Genomic DNA, 26222 nt, shown 5'->3' on the forward strand with positions numbered 1-26222 from the left:
GTTGATCAGCAGTCCGGGATCCATGGTAAGTTGAATGTTCTCGTGGTAGCGTTTAGCTTGTTTGAGCCGTGACGACGCACGGCGTGAGTCACGGTCTGGCTGTCAGTCCTTGAAAGGATGGAGACGAGCAGTGGCCGGAAGTTTTGCCGGATATAAATAGGGGTGGCCGTGGTTCGAGGTGGAGTTTTAGGCGTGGCCATGCTCCTGAACCTATGTTAACATTTTAACCTCATTACTCCACTTAAAGATATCTGTTCTGGACGCAGTCCTGTTGTCCAACAGATGATTAAAATAAGTATATACTTCATATTAAAGGATAAAAGACAATAACATTAACACATAGCTTCCATCATTAATTACTTCATGAATGTAGAGAAAAGTTGGACTACAACACATTGAGGTACACTTTTAGCATTCAGTTTGTTTTTATTTATATTCAACAATCATTAGTCACCAGTCACATAACTCAGCATAGTCTGAGTTATGTTATCCAAAGCTTCCTCCTAGGGTTGTATACAAATGTCCACACCAAGCTGACCTGCACAAATTCTACACTGTGATATGATACATGTAAAGCAGAAGGAGGAAACAGTGGAAGACAAGTTTTAATGTTTTAATTAATAGTTTTTCCAAAAAGCACACATTTCAGATATGTGCTGTAGTTTAACAGCTGTTAGACATTGCAGCAGTAAACTAAGCTAATTAACAAAGTGAACTGGTGTGAAAGTACATAAAATGTATCTTTGATAACAAAAAGTATTTGTATATCGTACTGGAATCCTTGAAGGCCCGAGGATCAGACTTCACACTTTAAGCTGCAAAATACAATTTTAAAAGAAAGTCAGTCACTGTGAAATCTTACAGTCTACAATAGTTGTTTTGCTGGATTTGGTTTAAGGTTACACAATTACCGCATGTATAAAAGATATCTGTAAAATAGACTGTATTTCCGCTTTATGTAAGTACAGATTGTTACCTGAAACACAAGGGTGTGTGTATTCTGTCTCAGCATGGTCACCTGAGAGGAATGAAGGAAAAAGAAGCAGAAGATAAGGAGACAATAATCTATCCAAGTACTAAATAATTAAATAAAATACTATTCTGATAATGTTCAGGTTGGAGCAGAGTGTATCAGTGTGGCCTGTAGTCTCTGTTAGGGGTTCGTAAGGATTTACTTGGCTGATAGTAGTCATAGATCTTGACCACGGCTGGCTTCATGTTCTGCACTGGGATCTCCAGTCTGAGATCCAAGCTGTGGTTGATAGGTATGTCTTTTGGTAACTGTTGGGATAAAAAGAAACAAAACCATGAATAACAAATGTGAAGGGCATCATCAGTTGCTGCTCGCTGAGGATAGGATTTCTCTCACCTCCCGTATGTACACCAGAACATGATCCTCCTTTTGTTCAACGCGATCCACCAGCAGGGCTCCTTTGAGCTGTGAGGAGATGGTAATCAGCCGGGTGGCTCAACAACAGATGAAGATTTTTAAACTTCGAGCTAAAGGTGAAAGTTACTGAAATAACTCACCCTCTTCAAAGATTCTTGGTCTGGGACAAATCCAGAGAGCATTTTGATATCCAGTATCACCATGTTTGTGCTGGTCTCCTTTCCACTAAATCTGTAAGGCAAGTGCTATTCATTTGTCCCATGTCCATCCTCCAGCAGTTACATAGTTCAAGATGGTAGATGCAGAGGATTGTATCTAAGAAATGTCATGGTTCTTCTTTCGCGTGAATCTGCTTGTTGATAACTTACCGGGACTGAAGATTCAGAGTGAGTTTGGTGTTTTTGATGGCGCAGTCGAACTCTGGTCTTACATTGACACTGAGGGTTGTTGTGTCAGTAGGAGTTGGGATGTTATAGTGTTGAGACATCTGGAAAAGAGAGACACAAGGAGAACACTATTCAGTGAACCTGAATCTCGAGATTGCCTTTGCTTTAAATATATGATGTTGCTTTCTTTTTTTGGGACCTAGGTGGAAGGTAAGTTTGTATACCTGCAACGCCACGTCGAAAACACTCTGTTGGCTGGTATGTGCACGGAAACTTTGAAGGGACCTTTGTGTGGACTCCCAAAGTAACAGGAGTTAAATAAAGGTGGCTGAAATTAATTTCTACGGTAGAAATGAATTTCAGCCAATGTATTTAACTCCTGTATTTAACTGTGTTGAGCGATGAGGCTGCTAACATTACGATACAGTTTAATCAGCAGTTTTTGTTGTGGTGTATGTATTTCAAAGAGAAACAGGTACATCTGCATGACCACTGACCTGCATTGCAGCACATGCAGTGCCCTTCACCTCCAGGCTGAACTTTCCTGTCACGTCCTGCAGCAGCTTCTCCTGGTAGAGCAGTTTGTTGTTCTGGTTCACATCAAATGTCAGAGTGTCACTGGGAGACTGGACTGTCACCGTGCTTGAACCTCCTGGACTGAACACCAGAGTGGAGTAGAGAGCCAGAGCCTGAAGAGCCACCACTGTGTCCTACAACACATATACACAAATATGAAATGCTGTGTGCACCTACATTAGTGCTAATGTAAAGTTGTATTATTTTGGTTTATACATACAGTATATTTCATATGTAGGAGTTCAAATATTGGTTCATGTCGCTTTTTGGTGAAAACTATTTCTATCTTTATTATATGATTTTGAATGCTTCACTTGAACTGAAGGATTTAGTATTCCTGTTGAGCACATTTCTTTTAGCCTACAGGTATTTTGGAAATATATGGTTTTCACAAGAAGGTGATGGTTAAGAATGGTTAAGCTTGTTAGGTTAGATCAAAGTCACATATGTACATTTGAATTTAAATTAACTTTGTTTGTTCATCATTTTGATCAGGGTAGCTTATATGTTTAACTGTAAGTCCAGCTGTAAGCAGTGTGTGCTGTACCTGTGTGGAGGAGAAACCTCCGTAATAGTTCTGCTGGCCCGCCAGCCATCTAACGATGCCAGCAGCATAGCCCAAGTCTTCAGTAGTGGGAGAGGCACTGAGTTTGGCCAGCAGCACGTAGGAGCTGATCTCCACAGACAGAGAGGCTGATTTTTCTGATGCTGTCTGAGACCAGTGAAGGAAACCTCCTGAATCAGCCATCCACAAACACACAAACAGATACAAGGTAAGCTACACCCACATTAGTGAATCCAGAAAGATATTTTTAAGAAAAATGACTCACCATTTTGTATTCCAACAGTGTCTAGGTGATTGAGAAGGTGAGCACGGGTCTCCATGTCGCCTGCCAGGGTGAAGACGTACGCCAGCAAAGCTGTGGTGTAGGTGTTACTGAGGTCACTGATGGACTCTTTGAGGCAAGACAGGCTCTTGTTCACCACAGGATCCTAGATCAGATTCAAATAACACAATTTTTAACAGTCAGCATGTCAAACCTGATTTAATCTATCAAAGCACCAAGTTTATTCTAGTTCATGATGCATTAACACATTTCTATATAAAGGAAAACAAATGTAAATGTAGGTGATAATATTAACAAACATCAGAAAGTATGGGCTCAGCAAGTCTTTACCAATACGACAAACCTGAATAATGGAAGGGAGAAAATACAACTTGCATCGACCAGAATGAACCAACAAATATCATTGTTTAAAGACGCCTACAATCATAAAATGTACCCAAGTTCCTAAATATATCAATAAAGACAGTCCAGTGGTCTTATGTCCCAAAACAATTTTTAGCAAGTCTTTCATTTATATCTTTCGGCAACAAATACTTGGGCGGAAAACGCTTTGTTGTACTCACTTCCACAGATGTTTTCATCTCCAAGAAGGCAGCAGTGATGTAGGCACTGAGAGTCACTTCATCAGACACACCACCCTGTAGAGTACAACCATCACACACACACACACACACACACACACACACACACACACACACACACACACACACACACACACACACACACACACACACACACACACACACACACACACACACACACACACACACACACACACACACAGATCAACACAGCACATCTAACACCCAGGGTCGGACCCACGGAAGTTAACTTAAGAACTGCTTACGAGCAGTGTACAAATGTCAATACACATTTTGTGAAACCGGTCCCTAGGCTAGCATTAGTTACTACTGAGACATCTTTGAAAGTCCTGATGGTGTATTTGCATTTAAATAGAGCAGCATGTGGTTTAGTGAAAACAAAAATGTATAACATTCTTAAGTTTCAGTTATTAACAGGTATTTTCATGAGAAGAACGACTTTGATTACCTTCATTCTGTTGTTAAACAGCTTTCCTGACTGTTCAAAACAGCCATTTTCTCGTTGTTTCCTTTGGAGCCAAATCTTAGACTCTTCCATCTTTGCTGGGTCAATGTAGACAAAAGACTGTGCTTTGGCAAATGATCTCACCACAAAAGCAGTCAGCCTGAGGATATTAAAACAAAGTTATATGTGACTGACATAATTAAACAATCATGATCTGTGTAATATCTCAAGATAATCACAACAATATACAAATCATGCGATTCTATTTTATGCATTAATTAGAAAGACTTGAACTTGCGTGTGTTCACATAGCACATTAGTGGTTTTATTGTGAAGAACTTATGAGTAATAAAATAAAATGTCTAAGTACTTCTACATCATCTACTCTGTTAGCAATAGTGGTAAACTGTATGTCTTGGTGTGACATGGTAATATTGCACAGCATGTATATCATTATTTGGGTTGATGATCGATCAGTAGTTCTATTTCGTATATGGCTTCGCCCAGGCCCGGACTGGCCATCGGGAGGACCGGGAGGTTTCCCGATGGCCTGGCCTGTTAAGTGGCCTGCTGGCCTGAGGAATCTTTTTTTTAATGTATTGTGAACGCAACGCTGCGCAAATGTGGGTCTGACTCTGCCTCACAGAGGGTGACTGGCTGTCTACATGATGTGGCCTGCCGACATGGCCACTTTCATACAGATCATACACTAATGCCCTCGATTGGTCTCTGTGTGTCATTCAAGCTCGGGAGGGTGTGTATGTGTGGCGCGAGAGAGAGAGAAAGCGTGCACACCGGTTACGTGTATTGTTGTTGTTAGCATCTGGTGCTAGCTAGCTGCGCTAGCGGATATAATGAGCTGTCAACAAGGTGGGGGGAGAGTCCTCTGCTGTCAGACTGAGAGACTGATAACTACAGCTCAGGTGAGGTAAATGACTGAGTGTTTAGATAGTTAACTTTGTCTAAGTTCTCAGTGGGTCTCAAACGGTTTGGTCACCATTTATGTAAACACATATTTCCATTTGAAGGGGGAGTGATTAGTAAATTATGCATGAATAATAAATAAAAAAATGTTAACTAGGTGAAAAAAGGTAAGATAAACTTTAAAAACTTGTTGAGAGCTAAAACTAGTCTTTGCTGCTGCCTCAAAGAGGAGCAGGGGGGAGACGGGTGAGGCTGGTTCAGGAGCCCAGACACGCTCACAACTATAAATGAACCAAAAACAAATAAATAAACAAGTTTCAATGTTTTTTCATATTGGATATGGTATGTTATTGGTTATGGCCATGTTCTTATGATTTTATGATTATTTAAATGTATACAGAAATGTTTCATATGGATGTAGTCTCTTTATTTCCCCCTCAAAGTGCACCAGATTGATGCATTTAAGTGCAACACTTAAAAAAAAAATCTTACCGGGGGAGCATGTCCCCGGACCCCCCTAGAGGATTCGAGGTCCACCTTCACTTAAAATATGTTCACATGGATAGGTTCCTAAATAGATTTTCACTTTAAAAAAAAATAGTAACCCATGTCCATATGTTTATTCTGGGTAGTAGATTTAAAGTTTAGGGCTATCACTATGGGCAGCAATGCTGTAAATATTGACAAATAAATCCAGGAAAATGGCACAAAAGAAAACTGGTAGTGGCCTGGCTGGGTGTATAATTCCCGGCCTGACTTATTGTCCCAGTCCGGCCCTGGCTTCGCCCTCTAAGGCTATCGCTATTGGGTTATTCCTCTGCGCCCCCACGCAGCACTGAAATACTTGTAGTCCACGCCCACCCGCTAGGTGGGCCCCACCCTCGGGCCTTCTTCCGGTATAAATAGGAAGGAGGCCCGGCAATCTGCTCCCTCTTTTCTTCAGCAAACCAGCATAGTTACTGAAGCACAGCCTACCTGGGGTCAGAGCACGCATACGCGGCTCTAAAACAGCAGGTAGCATGCACACACTGCGCTCGTCTCCCCTCGGGCGACAGGAAGCGGAGAGCGGACGCTCTTGCTGCTGTGGCCGAGGAGGACGATTGGCCCGTTCAGGCTTACGAGCCCGCGGACGGGGCCAAGTGTCCCTGGGGCCGAGTGCCGGGCAGGAGTCCGAGGAAAAAGGCAACTCCTGCCCCGTCTCCCTCCACAGTTCGGTTATCCCCTCCCTCCTCTCCCCCGGACGGGGGAGACAGAGTCGGAGCAGGGTGCCAGCTTGGTGGCCGAACATGCTTTCCCCCTCTCCGTCACCACAGCGCGGCGGCGAATAACATTGCGCTGCTCTCCGGTGGTAGAGCGGTCCACCACCGAGGCAGAGGAAATCAGCAAGGCGGCCAGCACGGCGCTCATTCTGTGCGCGTCCGTCGCTGTCTCCCAGGTGACGATTTCCGCGTGGGTGACACAGATCCAGCGCCACCTTGGGCTGAAGTATAGGCGTCTGTTACGGAGACGGCCAGAAAAGTGCTACTGGACGCTCCAATCAGCCCGGACGGGCTGCTCGGACCCCAGTTCCACGCCATGGTGGAGTCCACGAAGACGGCTGCGGAACAGGCGGACGGCATTCGCCAGCATGTACAGCTCCACAGGAGGCCGTAAGCGGAGAGACGCCCACAGCAACCGCCTCGGCGTCAGACTCGCCCTTCGGCGGCTGCAGGGGCTCCGTCCCACGTCTCCACTCCCCCGCCACCCCAGAGACAGGGTCTCCCGGCGGCGAGTCAAAGGGGAGTGAGGCTCCCCCGCTCCTGGTCTGCTCCGCGAGAGCCTCCGAGGAAGCAGAGCCGGTAATTAAGCCGGCTGCCACTAATCTGTTGATTAAGTAGACAGCAGGGCTCCCTGCAGAAGCCTGCTGGTTTTAACCTATCGGTTAATAACCTGCAGAGCTCGCGGCATTCCTCTGTCCGAGATACGCCTCCTACACACGGTCATAATAACCCATGAGCGCCGTTTTAACACCTCATGTGGACAGCACTGCACACACCTCCACTCATCCCCTGAGCGTGTACACGCCTCATGATGACAGCCGGAGTGAAACGCAGCGTGTGGAGGCTTCCTCGCAGCCCTTTCGCGGCTGCCACTAATCTGTTGATTAAGTAGACAGCAGGGATCGCTGCAGAAGCCTGCCGGTTTTAACCTCGGTTAATAACCTGCAGAGCTCGCGGCATTCCTCTGTCCGAGGTACGCCTCCTACACACGGACGCCTCATGTGGGCAGCACTGCACACACCTCCATCCATCCCCTGAGCGTGTACGCGCCTCATGATGAGAGTCGAAGTGAGACGCAGCGTGTGGAAGCCCCGCGCAGCCCGTTCGGTCCCAGCCCACCTGGGGTTGCCTCACGCCCTGTGTAAACCAGCTGCCTATAACCTTTCGGTTAATAGCCAGCAGGGCTCGTTGCTAAAGCCTGGTTTTAACCTGTCGGTTAATACATTTCAGAGCGCGCTAATTAAGCCGGCTGCCACTAATCTGTTGATTAATAGACAGCAGGGCTCGCTGGAGAAGCCTGCCGGTTTTAACCTATCGGTTAATAACCTGCAGAGCTCGCGGCATTCCTCTGTCCGAGATACGCCTCCTACACACGGCCTTAATAAACCCATGAGCGCCGTTATAACGCCTCATGTGGGCAGCACTGCACACACCTCCATCCATCCCCTGAGCGTGTACTCGCCTCATGATGAGAGTCGGAGTGAGACGCAGCGTGTGGAGGCCCCCGCGCAGCCCTTTCGCTCTAGGCCCACCTTGGGTTGCCTCACGGGCAGCGGCGGCGAGGGCTCTGGCGTGGCTCGTCGTCATGACGACCACAACACATCTCGAGCATGTGCGCCCGCTCTCAGAGTGTTTCTCGGAGTGGTAGCGCGTGTGTCTGATGGACAGATGGAGGAGCAGGCTGATCAGCAGAGGGTACACCCTGCAGTTCGCCTCCCCCCCCCCCCCCCCCCCCCCCCCACAGTTCAACGGGATACAGGAGACACGCCTGTCATCCCGAGAACAGTGGCTTGCGCTCCAAGCAGAGCTACGGAACTCCTGTTGAAAGAGGCTATTTCCAGGGTTCCCCAAGAGGAAGAAAATTAGGGCCAGCTGCCTCCAATCTGTTGATTAGTAGGCAGCAGGGTTCGCTGCATAGGCCTGGTGGTTATGACTTTTCGGTTATTAAACCACAGACCTCGCGGCATTCCTCTGTCCGAGATACGCCACCTACACACGGTCACAATAAGCCCATGAGCGCCGTGGTAACGCCTCATGTGGATATCACTGCACACACCTCCACTCATCCTCTGAGCGTGTACGCGTCTCATGATGAGAGTCGGAGTGAAATGCAGCGTGTGGAGGCCTCTTCACAGCCCTTTCGCTCTAGGCCCACCTTGGGTTGCCTCACGGGCAGCGGCGGCGAGGGCTCTGGCGTGGCTCGTCGTCATGACGACCACAACACATCTCGAGCATGTGCACCTGCTCTCAGAGTGTTTCTCGGAGTGGCAGCGCGTGTGTCTGATGGACAGATGGATGAGCAGGCTGATCAGCAGAGGGGATACCCTGCAGTTCGCCTCTCCCCCCCCACAGTTCAATGGGATACAGGAAACACTCCTGTCCTCCCAGAAGCTATGTCTTGCGCTCCAATCCGAGCCGCTGGAACTCCTGATGAAAACGGATATTTCCAGGGTTCCTCAAAGGGAGGAAAATCATGGGTTTTCACCCGTTAATTTTCTAATCCCGAAAAAGACTGGGGCAATGAGACATCCTCGATCTGTCAGTATTCCACATGCTGACGATCAAACAAGTGCTGGAATGTGTTCACCAGGACGACTGGTTCACTTCCACCTGAAGGATGCATACTTCCATGTACCCATCATCCCGAAACACAGGAAATTCCTGCGGTTTCTCATTTCAGGGAATATCAGACCAGACAATCGTCTGCCGTTCGGATATTTCCTGGCTCCTCCCATTTTTGTGTAGAGAAGGCTGGAGCCGCTACACAGAGGAGGGATGAGAGTGTGGTTTCCTCTGGACGACCTGCTATTTGCTGGCTCGCTCCAGGGAGGAAGTCGCTTTACAGACGGTACATCTTGTATCGCATCTGTCAAAGCCTGGGTTTCATAATAAATTGGAAGAAGAGCTGTCCTCTTCCCTCTCAGACAAACGGTTATCTGGAGTGGAATTAAACTCAGCCAGCAGAGCGCGGCTCTCGCGGCAGCGAGTGGAGAAACTGATAGCTCTCCTCCGGCATGTCACAACCCACACAGCCCTCTCCGTGACGCAGCTGCTCGGCGTTGGCGTCAGCTGGTCACGTGGTGATCTCCTTGGGTCTCTTCCAACAGGGGGACACTCCAGAGGTGGTTCATTCGCTGCAGAAGCCTGCTGTTTTTAACCTATTGGTTTATAAACTGCAGAGTTCGCGGCATTCCTCTGTCCCAGATATGCCTCCTACACACGGTCATAATAAATCCACGAGCACCGTTATAACGCCTCGTGTGGACAGCATACACACACCTCTCATCCTCTGGGCGTGTACGTGCCTCATGATGAGAGACGGAGTGAAATGCAGCGTGTGGAATCTCCCTCGCAGCCCTTTTGCCTCACAGGCAGCGGCGGCGATGGCGTGGCACGTCACCATGACGACCATTACGGCACATCACAGAGAAGCCTCTCCCCCCAGCAGTTCCATGGGATACAAGAAACACCGTCTTCTTGCCTAAGGTCATCACAACTCTTTTAGGTCAAGAGTGATCACCCTGGCTGGCTTATTCCCCCCTCCTTACAGGTCGGAGGAAGAAGCCACGTCTCATCTCCTCTGTCCTGTGCGCGCGCTGTCCTGCTATGTGGCGCGCACGGCGGCCTGGCGCCGTTCTCAGCGCCTGTTTGTGCACTATAGAGAGCGCTCGATCGGGCAACCTCTGTCTGCACAACGGCTGTCACACTGGCTGTGTAAGGCTGTGTCACAGGCATATGTCTCCTCTGGGGTGGAGCCCCCGGAGAGTATCAAGGCGCACTCCACCAGAGGACTTTCCTCCTCCACGGCGTTGCACGGAGGAATGTCAGTGGAAGATATTTGCACGGCTGCATCTTGGTCTTCCCCCTGTTCATTTATTCAATTTTATTTGAGGGAGGTCTCCCATTCCTCTCTGACGCACCCTGTACTGGGTGTCCTGTCGGAGTGAGTGACGTCAGGGATCCAGCGGTGCGCCTCTCTCCTGCCTCTCGGCATGCGGAGAGCGGCCCTTTTCCCCTCGTATGAGAGGGATGTTCCCTTTACTCTGACACACTTCGTACGGAGTGCCTGGTCAGAGTGAGTGACGTCAGGGATCCAGCTGTGCGCTCTCCTACCTGTCTGACACGGAGAGAGCAGCTGTTCCCCCTCTATGATCGCAGGACAAGGTGGGACCTTCGTCTCTACTTTCTCACAGCGGCCAGTATGTATTGTTCCCAGCCTTCACCCCGTCGGGAAAATAGGCATGTTTTGCTATGTTCCAGGGACGGTGATGCGCCATTACGCATGGCACAACAGGCAGGGGGGTGTTATTGAGCAGGTGTGTCTGTGCTTCTAGTGCCGGGCGGACCCAGTGGGGCGCAGACTACATCATGCTTCGCCCTTAACCCAATAGCGATAGCCTTAGAGGGCGAAGCCATATACGAAATAGAACTGAGGTTACCTACTGTAACCCCAGCTTCTATGAGTAAATGGCGCAGCCCTCTAAGCGCTGGGCCCCACTGGCTCTACGAATAGCTGAAGAAAAGTTATTTTGTATGGGAGCAGATTGCCGGGCCTCCTTCCTATTTATACCGGAAGGAAGCCCGAGGGTGGGGCCCACCTAGCGGGTGGGCGTGGACTACAAGTGTTTCAGTGCTGCGCGGGGGCGCAGAGGGATAACCCAATAGCGATAGCCTTAGAGGGCTGCGCCATTTACTCATAGAAGCTGGGTTACAGTAGGTAACCTCAGTTTTCTCACCAAGTGTTCCCAGTTCCTGTTCCAAATGTGCTGTATGCACCATCATCATGTTTGTAGTTCAGCTGTCTCTGGTAGCCTGTATCACAAAAGTGTCAAATTACAAAAGGGTTTTGCTAAATGAATGAATGAAGTAACACTTTAAAGCTTGTGATCAACCTGGAAACCTTAAAGTGATTCAAATAAAGAACGCAAATTAATCACATTACCATGTTTGACCGAAACTTCCTCTCATATATTCAGGATGTTTACCATTATTTGCATAGCAGGGAAAAGGCAGAAAAAAGGGATGAATCGGCACGGGCTACATAATCATGCAACACTCTTTCTGATACTGGTTGCATTTTTGTGTGCCAGAATGTTACTCATGCTACATTTGACATATTTCACCAGAGACTCACCACTGGTCAGGAAGTTGGTAGCCTTGTCCTTGATGGCTGGGGTCAGCTGCTGAGTGTTTTTCAGGTACTGGAGGATGTAGATGTTGGGGGCCAAGAGCGCCATGTTCTGCTCACCACATCCATACGGCATCTGCAGCAGCCCATCCAGGTTGTTTAGAGCCCTGCCCAGAATGTCACCTGCACAAAAACAATGAAGCTAATACTCGAAAATGTAACTCAAAATACAACAAAAACAACTCAACAGAAATTAATGTGTTACCCAAGACTGATAGCGAAGCTCGGGCAGATCCAAGAATGACGTTCTCAGGCAGCTGTATTTCTATTTCCTCTTTCAAAGCCTCTCCTGTGTGAAGACAAGATACAGTCAGCTCAGCACTCAAACAAAGATAGATTTCACGGATGGTTAATGGATCATCGATTGAAACAGGACTGAGAATAAGAATTAGGTGTTCTTCCATCAGGGTGATAACATTTAAATAATGACCTTTTATGAATCTGTGACTCATTGACAAATAAGTTAAGTGCTACCCACACGTAGTGAATGTATCTATTCTATGTGACTGACCTGCTCCATCAAAATCAGTCACATCAACATCAGCGGCTTATTGTTCTGAGATTCATCTGTGTGTTGTGTGTATTTTCTGAGGTAACACACAGCGCCCGTTGTACTGTAATACCTCTGCACGAGGTTTTGGACATAAATCCACGATTAACTTGGTATTCGCCAGACTGATTTAGATAAGAGGGTCACATATCCTTGATGGGAAATCTCCTAACTTATCATAATTGGTTGTTATTTTTCTGAACAAACTGACCTTTTGGGCAGAGAAGCCAGTTGTAGGTCTTGGACATCTCAGTTCCTTCAGCCTGAAAGAAAAATATATAATGCGAGTTCCAGAGTTTCTTTCTAGTTAATGGATGAACTTATACTTTATCATTTTGTTTAAACGTCCTGACCTTGACTATGAGAGAACGTTTGACCACGTCGATACGACCCCTTTCTGGCACGCTTACAATCTCATTGTCACATGAAGCTTGGGATGCCACAGCCTCAGCAGTCACTGACACATTCATAACCCCTACAAGAGAACAACAAACAAGATGTGACACTTGATCAATCAATTGTGTTATTTTATTAATAATAGTGTATAAAACATTCTGTCACTAAGTTGGATCTTAATGATGTCACAAAGGTTAAAAAAAAAAAGGTTTAATCTACCTTGGCACACTTTAACATTTCACATCAGTAGAAAAATCTTCTCTCACCTAAAGCTGAGGGGGCCATGGTCCAGCTGAGGGTCTTGCGCTCACCACCACACAAACAGGATGTGTACTGGTCACCAGAGAGGGGGGTAAGGGTGTAATCTAAGGAGGGGGTTGGAGCCACAGTAACCTGTTCAAGAGAGACAGCAATATATTTTAGAAAATGTAGATTTATAGCAAAAGCAAACAAAAGAGTGGTGCAGAAATTATTCTTAACACCCAGAAATGGGTTTGAAAGATGTCTTCACTTGGTCCACGACCATTTCTGAACTTCGCCTTTTATTAAGCTCTCAACTAAATGAGAAAAATCACAAACAATAAACTCTTCTGAGTAGACTTCAGCCTCCTTACCATCTTCATCCTTGATGACATAAGTGCAGCCTTTGACTCAATCAACAATTCCATCCTCCTCTCACACCATCAACATAACTGCCTTCTCCTGTTTTACATCATTTCGCTACACCAAAATCCGTAAATAATTGCCATTCCTCCACTGCCCAACTCCGTCATGGTGTCCCCCAGGGTTCAGTCCTCGCTCCCCTCATTTTTGTCCTGTATATCCTTCCCCTAGGAAGCATCCTCCGTCAACATGGCATCTATATCAAAAAACTGCCCAAATTCCCTCACCCACTATGCCCAGTCATTTTCACTGAACATCTCATTCTCATCGCCCCCTGCACAACTATTGCATCATCTTCGACCCCACCTTCTCATTCCTACCATATCAGCAAAACTGCTTTTTTTCCATCTGAAGAACATTGCTGTTCTTCTTACACTCCCTATCCTTGCCCTTATCATTATCAGACCAGACTTCTTCATTAGAATACTCTAAGTGTTCACCAAACAAGATCACCAATGTGTTGGGTCCATGAGTATGGGACTAAAGCCTTGGTTACAAGGATTGTATCCAGATTGACTTCAGAAAGTCTAGACAACAACAAAAAGCTATTTGGAGATGTTTCGACCTACAATACAGATTTCTAAAGATGGGGCACAGTGACAATGTAAAAACCATACGGCAAAAAGAGCTGAGCAGTATCCATTCCACTACTGGCTATCAACGGTATGATGCACAAATAAATTATCCGTTGACATTTTGAGGGGAGGATCTGTACAGGCAAAGCTGGGAGGAACCTACCGGAACAAGACAGTTTATCAAGAGGCAGAATATTTTCTGCGCTCGGACTTCACAAGTTCAATGTTTGGAAGGTGAAATGTTGGACCTTTTCTCATGCTTCCTTATAGAAAGCAGCTACCTTTACTTGCACCAAAGTCGTTACCACAGTGCAATACAAGTAAGTAAATACAGTGAAGGCATTATGAAACCATAAACTGCATAAATATTGGGTGCATTTATTTAACATTTCTTACATTTTCACCAAATAATGAATTGTATTGCACCTGCTTAGCATATTAGCAATTATTATGAGCATGCTGACGTAATAATAGGTCATGTGAAAACATGAGTTACCATGATGCAGCTGGTCAGGTAGTTGAAGACGGTTGCCTTCAGTTCAAAGTGCTCCCCTCGGATGATGGAGTAGGGCAGGCTGAGCTCGAGGAAGAAGGGCTGGAAGACAGTGATCTCTTTACGAGGAGCCAAGCCAAAACCTTGAGAAGACAAACAGAATGCCTCCGTCTCCCAGGTGGTGATGGTGTCTGGGACTGTGACGGACACATCCTTCGCTCCAGACTTTCTGGATCAGCAGAAGCACACAAACAGATTCCGTGACCTTGAGAAATATAAATGACTTGATTTTTGAGATCTCAAAACTCAGAAACGATTACTTGGTTCAGTCTTGCTAAATCAATTCTGGCAATATTCTAAATAAAGAACAATAACCCTAAAAATGATGCACACTAGCCCAAAATATTTCCGCACATACCGTCATTATAAAATAAACGTCTCTAAAATGATGAATATACGTTTTTATAGAATCACAAATACCCTTTAATTTCCCTTCAAGCCAACATGTTAAACACGACTTGATGAGCAGCGTCATTAAGGGATTTTCTTGCTATTCATGTGTGCTGGGAGTCTGGTCTACATATATATCTGGTTTAAATGAATACATTTACTCAATTCATGACCCTTAGAACTCTTTATTGCATATTCTTACCCAACTTCCAACAGGTCCCATATCCAGGTCTCAGGGAAGAAAGTTCGAACGGTCTCAATTGGTGAATCATCAGGAGAATTGTTTGCACCAGCAGCCGCTGACCCAAATGACCTTTCCATACTGGATGCCGGAATATATAAAACTAAAAAAATCAAAAAAGGAATCCAACAAAAGCAGGAGAAAACATGGTAACCTGTTTGATTGCTGGTAAATGTTAAGTATGTGTCACTCAATAGAACAAGAAAAGCAATTACCATGGCCATGGCCCTGGTGGTATTCTCTTCCTCTGTACTTGAGGCATGTCGGCACTCTGATAACCAGGTTTGTTGCCATCTTCATACCTACATTCTAAATACATGAATACAGGAATCACTGAAAAGTTTATAAAAAATGGGCTACAGCAACATATATTGCTATATTAAACATCATTGTTTGTGGAGTTAGTACCTGGAAAACTGTATGAGCATCATCTCTCTGGTTTCCATCGGGAAATGGCATAGCGTATCTTCTGGGTCTCACGAGCAAGCATTCTACACGATCTTCAACATTGTGTGGAACATGTGTTGCTTTTCTGACAGGCAACAAGTTGAATATCTGAGAAGAAAGGTATGGTTCACCACTATATTCTCACAAGAGTTTTATTATTTGTATGACCATCTGACAGTTGAGAAACTGCGGATTACTGAGATGCATTTAACCCTTATGTTGTGTTGGGGTCTCCCTTGACCCGTTTCAAGTTAAAATGATAAAATAACTAGGCTCTAGTTTTTTTTATCGGAACAAGGCTTCATGATACCCTCCACAACAGCTATATAAACACTACAAAACTGATTTTGACAATTTTTGCCAAGTCTGAAGGTCTCTAAAAAAAGTGTATATTTTGGTGTTCGGGTCTAGGAAGACCCGGCAGCATTGTTGGGGGTGACTCTGGGTCAAATTTGGCCCAATCAAGATTCATCTTTGACTATAGACACCCCACCCCCACCACCTTCATCCACTGTAACAATAATTCAAAACTTTATTTGGGGAGATTGTATTCTAATATTAGTCTATTATAGTCAGATAACCTAAAGATCCAATGTCTTCACTATAGTGAATATAATGAGTGAATTGAATCACAAGTTGTACTTAAATATGTTGTGTAATGTTTTTTTGGGCCATAAAATGCAATTACAACAGGATTGTACGGTTATTAATGCATAATAAGTTAGTTATGATGTAATTAAAACAATATTGGATGATAGTCTATTTTTGAGTGTTTTGGACTGAGATAAATCATGGGTCAAAATTGACCCGCGAACACCATGAACGGTAACAGCTTTCAAACACAACACAAGGGTTAACAGAAAGTTGGTAACAATATGTAACTGGTAGAATAATAGAATAAAGAATGATTGACCACCATACAAGGAAATATTAGAAAAATCTTGAACCTCTGCATAACGAATGCAAATTAAGGAAAATAAAATGCTATGGTAACATTAACTTTGTATCTATTTGTGGCTGATTCTAACAGGTACCTTGTCTGCATCCAGAGTTTTCCCTGGCTCCTTGATGAGGACGCTCTGGTCGACAGCGCTGACACCACACAGAGAGTCTGGCAGGGCCTTCACCTGCAGGATGGTCTGCTCTCCGGGGACGGCCGAGGATGGAGAGAACTCCAGCGACACCTTACATATAAAAAACATCTCACCTGAGACTTCAGTGGCGGATGAGAACCTGAAATGTTTTGAACTTGACAAAAATGTGTAGTTTACCTTTACTTTTCTCCATGCTCTGGTTCTGAGGGGAATGGCCCCATGCCAGAGCCGCACATAGCAACATTGCTAGCATTTTCTCTTTAGTGGACTGACATGGCCTTGCTGTTGGTCCTACCAACGCATAATAAATTACATATATTTTCTTTTAAGAGCAGTTCAGAGCATGTGCCTGATTGCAAATCAGTTTTTCCACTGCAACTACGCCAGCTCTCGGCCTTTGAAACTGGTTCACATTTCTGACCAACAATCTGCTATGCTGGAACTGAGAACCACATCCATGGCTATGCCACGCTTACAGTCCAGAAATCAATGCTCCACTTATTATACATAACAATCCATTCCTTGTAAATTGGCTGAACTTAACACTGATTTTCACGCCATGGCTTTAGAGAAACATAATTTCTTTACCCACAAAATTAACTGTCTTTTGTGCAAGTAGAGCAAGGACTGCACCTGGATTATAATTCCTCAATAGTGCTTAATAAGGTTTATGCTAATCGTTGTAAAGAGATATTTGCATATGAGCGCAGAAGGATTATGCTTTTAGTCTAGTTCACAGTCCATTTGAAGACCGTTTGTAACCTAGTAGTATTGACAAATCAGGTTTGAGCAATTTGTTAGTCGAACAGACTTTGGCAGGTGGAAGAGTCCGCATGGATAACAAAAGAGGTGTTGCAAAATGGGCCTAAAGAGTTATAACCAATGGTTTTGAGATTGTTAACTTGATAGCTTGTGTGATATTTTTTATTTCTCCAAAAAATGACTTATGACTCTGAAAATAACAGACACTTCTGAAACTGACCTTGTTCCTGAAGCATTTCTCAATGGAGAAGTCGGCGCTGTTGGCGATCACAGTCTCACTGGGGAGGATGGCGTAAATTATAACCTGAATGTCTGGAGCCATGTCTGGAGACACTGCCAGCTTAAAGGACACCTGGCCCTCATTCACTGAAACACAACCAAACTGTTATGAACCACAATCATCAATCATATGATTTTGTTGGCAAAGCTTATTAAAAGGGAGATTTTTAAGATGTCATTCTTTACTCACCTGATTGATCTTCCACATCAATCCGGATATGTCCTTGCATGACAATGGCACCTCTAGATAAGACCTGGGGAATTTCAGAAAATTGTCACAAAGAACTAGATTTGTACCACAAAGCATGGCTGGCAGTGTTAGCTCTGACTTTAACAAACCAACTCCAACTATATGCTTTGTCAGAGAATATTTTAATCCGATCTGTGTATTTAGAGGTTCTCAGTCTTTCTTATAAACTGTTGCTTAACAGACGTGTGCTTTTGTTGAGTTGCATGTGATCCTGCGTGTAACGTCAGGAGGACACAGGTCAAGAGGTCCTCTGCCTTCCTGTGGGGGAGGGGTTTGGGCACATGAGGAGTTGCAATACAAAGGTGCCTTTGTTCCGATGTCTGGTAATGGTTAGGGGAAAGGCGGGCTTTTTAGATCCCTCCTTTAAAGATATATAGAGATGTTTCTACTCTTTGTCTTTAGAGTGTTGCTGAGTGGCTCACATGGAAGTGTGATAAACTTTGTAATCTCTCCGGCTGTATTATACTCTTAATAAATATCAGCGTTCGACTAAAGCTGCTCCAGTTTCCATCCTTTCTGCACAGAAGTTTCCATCACATGCTTAAGCGGCAGGAAAGGAGGGGTTTGTTAAAAACAGCCAATCAAATGGAGCATCAACCTATCCAGATCATCATTTATTAGATTTGCTATGAATTATTGATTCATGCAGTAATGAAATGTATAAAAAGAGGAACTCAGCTGATTATACTCAACTGGAAAACAACTCTACTAACGGGTGTAAGGACTTAGGGTTAGGGTTGAACGTGTTCCTTTCAGCCAGCACTCGGTTGTGAAGGTTATTATTAAAACAAAAAATGATTTTTTTACTTACGAGATACATCATATCCACTGAGCCCTTGGCCTCTCCAACCACAGTGTATTGGATAAAGATTTCTTCTTCTTTGTCACATGGAAGCGGTTTATCCTTCTTCTTCATCTCCAGGAAGCTGACAGTTTTAGTATCAGGAGAAGAGACTTGGGCCAACAAAACTATTTGATCTCCAGTCTCGTAATGTGCCGCTCTATAAGGAGCGTAACCCAATGTTGGTGTGTTGCTTAGCTAGACAACAGAAAAAACTATGTTAACATTGGTTGGGATAGAAGAAAGCTACATATTGTACCACTTCGGCCAGTTGCTGTATATTGAAGAATTGATTTTCGGTTGTTTTATACTGTGACAGACAACATGTTGGATACAAGATGGTTATTTTCCTATTTACCTGGATATGGATGTCCCCATGTAGGTTAGCGGTGCAGAAATTGAAAGGGGCAACACCATTGCTGTCAGTGGTAAGATTATGTAACCAACGTGCTGACCACCTTTCACCCTCAAAAAGATACACCGGCATGTCAGCAATGGGTGTATTGTTGTAATAAACTGCTTTAACCTGTTGTAAAGAAAAAAGTGATATTACTGAGAAGGCATTTCAGAACAATTTGGTTGCATGACCCTGAAGAAGTGAAAACAAGATGCACTCACTTTTCCCTCCACAAAGGATCCTTGGTCATAAATCTTGGGTGTGTCAGTGAAGGACAGCTTTCCAACAACATATGAAATATCCATAGACTTCTCTTGTTGGTGTGAAATACCTGTAGAAGGATGCTCCATATCAAATACATGAATTATATATTGTTTAAATTAGATATATTCATCAAGAGTAGGATCAAATTATGAAGAAATATATCAAAATACTTGCCTGTGCCCTCCTCTTCCACTTTGGCACTGAGTTTTAACTGATCTCGCAGCACTTTTTGTGCAACTTTTGTGAAAGTTGACATTGAGAAGATAAAATTGGCACAGCCTTTCTTGTTCGTCTAAAAAGCACAAAAATATAGATGAAATACATTCTGGATTCTGTTTCTACTTCAACTCCCCAGGAAGTGTGCTGGCCGTTGAAGCACATTTTAGTAGTGGCCAAATGGTGGTACTACACTTATGTTCTAATAATAATAATAATAAATAATATTTTTATAGCGCCTTTCAGGAAACCCAAGGTCGCTTTACAAGTCGGGTAGGGTGGGGGGGGAGTAGGGGAAAAAAGGCAGACAGGTTAAGGGGGGGGGGGGGGGGGGGGGAAAGTAGCGGAAAAATAAACCTATTAAACTAACTATACAGTGGCGAAAGCCTTGGTAAAAAGGTGCGTTTTGAGGGCTTTTTTGAAAATGTCCAGGGTTGGGGCGCTGCGGATTTCGGGGGGGAGAGAGTTCCAGAGGGTGGGGGATGCCACACTGAAGGCTCTGTCACCAAAAGTCCGCAACCTGGTGCAGGGGGTGGAGAGGAGATCCTGTCCAGATGATCTTAGCTTCCGGGATGGAGTGTGGTAGCGGAGAAGGTCAGACAGGTATTGGGGGGCGAGGGCATGGAGGGATTTGTAAGTCAGAAGAAGGAGTTTATAGGTGATACGGTGCTTGACTGGGAGCCAGTGTAGGTGGATCAGGGTGGGGGATATGTGCTGCCAGGGCTTGGTGTGAGTGAGCACCCTGGCAGCCGAGTTCTGCACATACTGGAGCCTGTCCAGGGCTTTACTGGGAACCCCGAACAGGACTCCGTTGCAGTAATCCAACCGGGAGGAGACGAATGCATGAATGAGGGTCTCGGCCACGGAATCAGAGAGTGATGGTCGTAGACGGGAGATGTTCCTGAGGTGATAGAAGGCAGACTTAGTGACGGATTTGATGTGTGACTGAAATGAGAGAGTGGAGTCAAGGATGACACCCAGGTTACGGACTTCGGGAGACGGGGAGATGGAACAGCCGTCAATGTGGAGGAGGAGATCCCCAACCTTCCGGAGCAGTGCTTTGGGGGCCACAACCATGAGCTCAGTCTTCTTACTGTTGAGTTTGAGTAGATTTGCTGTCATCCAGGTTTTTATGGCGTGGAGACAGTTGACCAAAGACTGTGGAGGGAGCTGGGCGGATGGTGAGGTGCTGAGATAGAGCTGAGTGTCGTCAGCGTAGCAGTGGAAATTGAGACCGAATTGACGTATGATCTGGCCAAGGGGGAGCATGTAAATGGTGAAAAGTAGGGGACCAAGCACGGAGCCTTGGGGGACACCATGGTTGACTGGAGCCGAGGGGGAGGATGAGCCGCTGATGCTAACAAACTGAGACCTGGTTGATAGATAGGACTGAAACCATGACAGAGCTGTGCCAGTGATGCCAAGGTTGTTAGAGAGGCATTTCAGGAGGACTGTATGAGAAACAGTGTCAAAAGCAGCAGAGAGGTCGAGGAGGATGAGAATACTGATTTGTCCGGAGTCAGCAGCGAGAAGGAGGTCATTAGTGATCTTGAGGAGGGCGGGTCTCTGTGCTGTGATGTGCTCTGTAGGCTGACTGTAGGGGTTCGTAGAGCTCATGGTTGGACAGATGTTGATGAAGCTGGGCGGCGACTGCTCTTTCCAAAGTTTTGCTAAGGAAAGGAAGGTTGGAGATCGGTCGGTAGTTGTTCAGCTCCTCAGGGTCCAAACCAGGCTTCTTGAGGATGGGAGTGATGGAGGCGGTTTTGAAGCAGGAGGGAACTATACCAGATGACAGAGAGGAGTTGATGATGTCTGTTATGATGGGGCAGAGGGTGGGAAGGCAGGCCTTGACCAGCACCGTGGGCATGGGGTCAAGGGAGCAGGTGGAGGCCTTAGCATTGGTCACCAGCTTCGAGACCAGTGGAACATCCACTGGGGAGAAGGAGGAGAGAGAGCATTGGGGATTGAGGGGTTGAGCCGGGAGTGTGCATTTCTGTGTCAGGGGCCAGTGCAGAGAGGGGGAGGGGGCGGGCACCAGGAGTTGTTGATGAATGGAGATCACCTTAGCCTGAAAAAAGTTGAGGAATTTGGAGCAGAGGTCAGGAGCTTCAGCAGTGTGCGTGGCAGGGAGGGGGCGGAGCAGTCGGTTGATGGTGGAGAATAAGGATCTGGGGTTGATTTTGTTGTGAGGTGATGAGGGAGGAGTAGTAGGCGGTCTTGGTCTTGGAGAGAGCCTCCTTGTAGGACCTTACATGGTCCACCAGGGCCATACGGTGGACGGTGAGGCCAGTTCGTCTGGAAAGCCGCTCCAACCGACGACCAGTTTGCTTCATTGTGCGAAGATCAGAGGTGAACCATGGTGCCGGGCGGAGAAAAGACACCGTCCGGCTTCTGAGGGGAGCCAGAGAGTCCAGGCTGAGAGAGAGGGCAGTGTTGTAGCGGGCCACCAACACGTCCGGCGAGGTGTCGGAGAGAGCCGGGGGCCATGTGGGTTATGAGGAGGTCTGATAGGGCTGATGCACTCACTGATTTGGTGTCTCTGAAGGTGATTGTGCGCCTGGGGCGCTGCTTGGGCAGGGGGATGGGGATGGTGAAGATGATGGCATGGTGGTCTGATACTGCCAGGTCTAGGCGCTGCAGATGAGAGGGGGGGGCACCAGTGGAGCAGACTAGATCCAGCGTGTGACCTTTGGAGTGGGTGGGGCCCTGGACATGCTGTGTTATGTTGAGGCAGTCCAGAAGTGACAGAAATTCTGTGGCAAAGCTACAGCTGGAGGAGTCGACGTGGATGTTAAAATCTCCCAGCAGATAGGTGGAAGGTGATTTAGAGCAGAGAGAGGACAGAAGCTCACTCAGCTCGGACATGAAGGTGGTGGAAGCTTTGGGGGGGGCGGTAAATCAGGGCAACCTGGAGTAGAGGTGATCCGGAGAGCGAGAATGTAATACACTCAAATGATGTGATATTGGGAGAGGGAATCTCCCTGACCCGGATACCTGCTCGGTGGATAACAGCCAGCCCGCCGCCGCGGCCCCGTGGAGCGAGGTTTATGGAGGTAAATATAGCCTGGGGGAGTAGCTTGGTGAGAGCGAAGAAATCCTGCTGGTTCTGCCATGTCTCCGTTAAACATAAGAAATCAAGTTTCTTATCAATGATGATGTCATGGATGAGTAATGCTTTATTATTGAGGGAGCGGGTATTGAGCAGCATGAAGGTGGCTGCAGAGGAGAGCTACTGTCAGAGCAGGCCAGGGGCTTCAGACAGCTGGTGCGCACGTGACGTATGTTTAGATGACGTCGACAGGCAACACGGAAGTACAGAGCCGATTGTACCACAGGAATACTAGAATTTGTGTGAATAAATTTGTAGCGGGATGATCTGTGTATGTAGCGGGGGCGCTGCAAGAGTCCTGATGATCTGATGGCATCCAGGCAGACTGGTGCAGCAGAGCTGAAAAAACTCCGAAGTTGGAGAAGTTGGAGAGCGGAGTATTGAAGCACCATATCCACAGCAGCTAACCGGCTAGCTACCGAGCCTCGGGCAACAGCACTCCGCGGTGCAATGATTGGAGCTAACTCACGGACAGTTCGGCCCTCGAGGCAACAGTCAATCCGGTTTAGGGATAATCCAGGTGGCGAGAGAGGTGGAAGTCCGAGCCAAAAACCCAGGGGAAAACGGGATTCGGCGGCTGTCGATGCTAACAGCTGACAGGTAGCTAGCCCCAGACAGCTGATCCACAGAAATGGTGAGTAGCCGGATGAACAACTGAACAACGCGATCATCACACAGTTATGACAGAACAGTAGGCTATATATGATCCAGCAGTCAAATCGAACACCTTTTTTTCAAGGCAAGAGAAGTTAAAACGCAGACGGAGAAGCGGCGAACAAGCAACGCCAGCGTCCTCTCATGTCCGAGCTGAAAAAATAAAAAAAAATAAAAAAATAAATAAAAAAAAGTTCTAGTCCACGACATAATGAAGGCCTCCGGCCACTTAACAGTAAAAACAAGGCATCGGCGCCAAGCAGTATTTGACTTCCTCTACAAAAAAAGGACAGTAAAAGAAACAATCTAATTCAGAAATCAAAGTTTAAGTGCTAGCTATTGATTTATATCAACGCCCAACAAATCAACGCCGTTCATCAATCTCCAATAACATTGTTTAATTATTTGCTTGTCTGAACATAATATCTGTGCTCCTTGTCGATAAAAAAAAGGCGCGGTATTATAGTTTTTTTTATGTGATCGGCGAAAACTTCAGAATCTGTATTTAGCGCCAGTCAAATGATAGCGAGTGTTTTCACCCAAAAAAGGGCATGGCCTTGCGTAGAGGGAAAGTACCCAGATGTGTTGCTCTCATCTATTGACTTACATTGGGAAAGAGACATTTTCAAATTGTCGTACAATCAATTACCCAGTAATGTTATAGCCCCTATATAAATCATAAGGGTCTTAAAGTTGTAAATGTGTTAAAAGACGAATCTCGAGTTATTTTCCTTCTGCATTAATTTGACTGAGTCGAAAGCTGGATATCAGAGGCGGGGCTTAAGAAATATCAAGTGTGCATGCTCTCTGGCAGTGGTTCCCAACCTGGAGGGCGCGCCCCCCTTGGGGAGGCGCCAAAGATTGCAGGGGGGGCGCCAGGCCTCAGATGATTTGAGGCCAAATATCATATTTAGATTTTTTTTTTTTCAGTTGGATTATTTGTCACAGTTGCTCCGATCAGATCAGTCTCCTCCATTTTGTAGATTATTTACGACTTTTGAATCCACATAAACACATCGGCAATATCCGGTGTGTTTTAAACAGTTTAATCCCTTTGTGAATTGTTTCCACTTCCATTGTTTTCCGTCCTTTAATTTCTTCATACAGCGGGAATCCAAATTAATGAATCCTGAGTCCAATAACCATCAAAGTCACTCCAATAGTGCCCCTTAATTACGCTTTCATCCTCCTTTAACAACATACTTCACATTCATCCAGTTTGTGATAGTAGTTGTAGCATTTTTGAGACTTTTAAACTTTAATTAATTAATGCTGATGCCCCCCGCGCAACTTCCATCAGGAGTCATTTGGGGGGGCTCTTGGGAAAAAACGTTGGGAACCCCTGCTTTATGGGACCAAGAACAGATTAATTTTGTTTTTTAATCTACAGTAGTTCCATTTTGGGCCACTGAGCGCCACAGAGCAAATCTTGTAGGAATGAACGGGCTAGCTTCAGACGCTGTATCCAGTTCTCTTTATATCCATGCATTAAGAAGGAAACTCTATTTGCTGGTGACGTTTGTGAAATGCAGCTCCCAAGATAATCAGTTAGCTTGAGTTCACTTTTTTTACAATGAAACTACGATATCCATTGTGATTAATCAGTTGATATGCTCATCAATTTGTACACTACACTGACAACGTAGATGACAATATATCTAGTCCGATGTAGTGTTACAGTAAGTGTGCACGGTATGTCGTGTTTGAATAATACAACTTAATACAATATATAAACATTCTGTAGGAGGTAGATATGTAAGGTGCACATTTTAGACGGACATGAGACTGTCGCCTCAGCAACTGTACCTTCTTTGTTTCCTTGTAGCATGGGGCGGATATTTCAGGGACTCCCTCTGGATTTTCCGGGGTGTATACTAAGCTTCTTTCAATGTAACTATTAAAATGTCTGCACATCTCCAGATTAACACTGCCTGGCACAGGCTGTCCATATGTATACCTAATTAGGTTGATAAGAAAACTGTGTTTAGAAAAGACCCCATTCACTCACCCAAGCTGGAACTACTCAAGAGCAAATGAGCGAAGAGCTTTTACTTACGTTGCACAAACTTCCGCTTTGATTTTTTCCTGATCGATACTTACTTCGTCAGATGCAGTTAATTTAACATCAAATTTAGGCAAAACTGATGACAAAATAGGATCATTAGCATTCTTGCTTCATTACTAATGGATTGTAATGGATGGCTTAAAACAATACCTTACCATATTTCTCCACTTTGAAGCTGTGATATATTTTATTAGACCCAGTCGACACAGTAACTTGGTAGGATCCTTCACGAGCCTCTGGGTTCAAGGCGTAAGAAAGCTGCAATATTTTACTATCAGATGTTTCATTAAGCCACTGTCCAATCTTGTTCCTGTTAGCATCCTATGCAAAAAAGGGTAAATTGGAACAACATTCAGGATTTAAGATTCAAAGGTTTTATGTCATCTACAGGGTCAGCTACAGTGTATGACAATGAAAATCTTAATTCCACGGCTCCTCCAACAATGCAACATAAATATGTATACAAGACATAAAACACTTAAATAATAAAAATTATGCAAGAAAAAACTGAATAGAAATGACAAAATTAGAATGTTGATTGTTTATTTTTTTCATTCAAACAAGATGGCAGAGGAATTGTACTTGTTGATTCTCAGAGTGAAAAGCGGGTAAAGTAAAGATGTTTGTTAGATATATACGATACTGTATGCGCAGGTATTCAAACTGAAAATACAGGAAATTAGCCTCATGTTGTCTTTCAATTACAATAAAGGTAGTTTGAAATTGTAAGTGGAGCTTTGTTCACACTACATTTTATTGATATATGGAGGATATATGCACTTCAGTTATATCTTTGAGCTTACAGATTGATTGTCTAAAACAGTGGTTCTCAAACTTTTTTCAATAATGTACCCCCTT

The 26222-nt window shown here is 45.2% G+C and overlaps 1 protein-coding gene across 1 annotated transcript in view; it reads right to left on the reverse strand.

The window, feature by feature from the left end:
- Window positions 1-401: 401 nt before the first annotated feature.
- LOC117562153 (alpha-2-macroglobulin-like) overlaps window positions 402-26222 on the reverse strand; it is a 29589-nt gene continuing 3768 nt past the window's right edge. The window contains exons 6-36 of the mRNA XM_034239973.1: window positions 25520-25685; window positions 25356-25440; window positions 25106-25256; window positions 19495-19612; window positions 19278-19387; window positions 19018-19185; window positions 18630-18857; window positions 17759-17822; window positions 17510-17655; window positions 16468-16617; window positions 15395-15541; window positions 15202-15295; window positions 14948-15089; window positions 14299-14524; window positions 12831-12957; window positions 12522-12643; window positions 12380-12431; window positions 11824-11907; window positions 11565-11741; window positions 11167-11242; window positions 4251-4407; window positions 3764-3838; window positions 3183-3345; window positions 2900-3087; window positions 2274-2486; window positions 1759-1877; window positions 1531-1621; window positions 1370-1438; window positions 1176-1281; window positions 977-1018; window positions 402-815 (exon numbers count right to left, since the gene is read on the reverse strand). Coding sequence (XP_034095864.1) covers window positions 811-815; window positions 977-1018; window positions 1176-1281; window positions 1370-1438; window positions 1531-1621; window positions 1759-1877; window positions 2274-2486; window positions 2900-3087; window positions 3183-3345; window positions 3764-3838; window positions 4251-4407; window positions 11167-11242; window positions 11565-11741; window positions 11824-11907; window positions 12380-12431; window positions 12522-12643; window positions 12831-12957; window positions 14299-14524; window positions 14948-15089; window positions 15202-15295; window positions 15395-15541; window positions 16468-16617; window positions 17510-17655; window positions 17759-17822; window positions 18630-18857; window positions 19018-19185; window positions 19278-19387; window positions 19495-19612; window positions 25106-25256; window positions 25356-25440; window positions 25520-25685 — 3861 coding nt within the window. The 3' untranslated portion in view covers window positions 402-810. The remainder of the gene's footprint in view (window positions 816-976; window positions 1019-1175; window positions 1282-1369; window positions 1439-1530; window positions 1622-1758; window positions 1878-2273; window positions 2487-2899; window positions 3088-3182; window positions 3346-3763; window positions 3839-4250; window positions 4408-11166; window positions 11243-11564; window positions 11742-11823; window positions 11908-12379; window positions 12432-12521; window positions 12644-12830; window positions 12958-14298; window positions 14525-14947; window positions 15090-15201; window positions 15296-15394; window positions 15542-16467; window positions 16618-17509; window positions 17656-17758; window positions 17823-18629; window positions 18858-19017; window positions 19186-19277; window positions 19388-19494; window positions 19613-25105; window positions 25257-25355; window positions 25441-25519; window positions 25686-26222) is intronic.

Source organism: Gymnodraco acuticeps, unplaced genomic scaffold (assembly GCF_902827175.1).
Source record: "Gymnodraco acuticeps unplaced genomic scaffold, fGymAcu1.1, whole genome shotgun sequence".
Classification (NCBI taxonomy): domain Eukaryota; kingdom Metazoa; phylum Chordata; class Actinopteri; order Perciformes; family Bathydraconidae; genus Gymnodraco; species Gymnodraco acuticeps.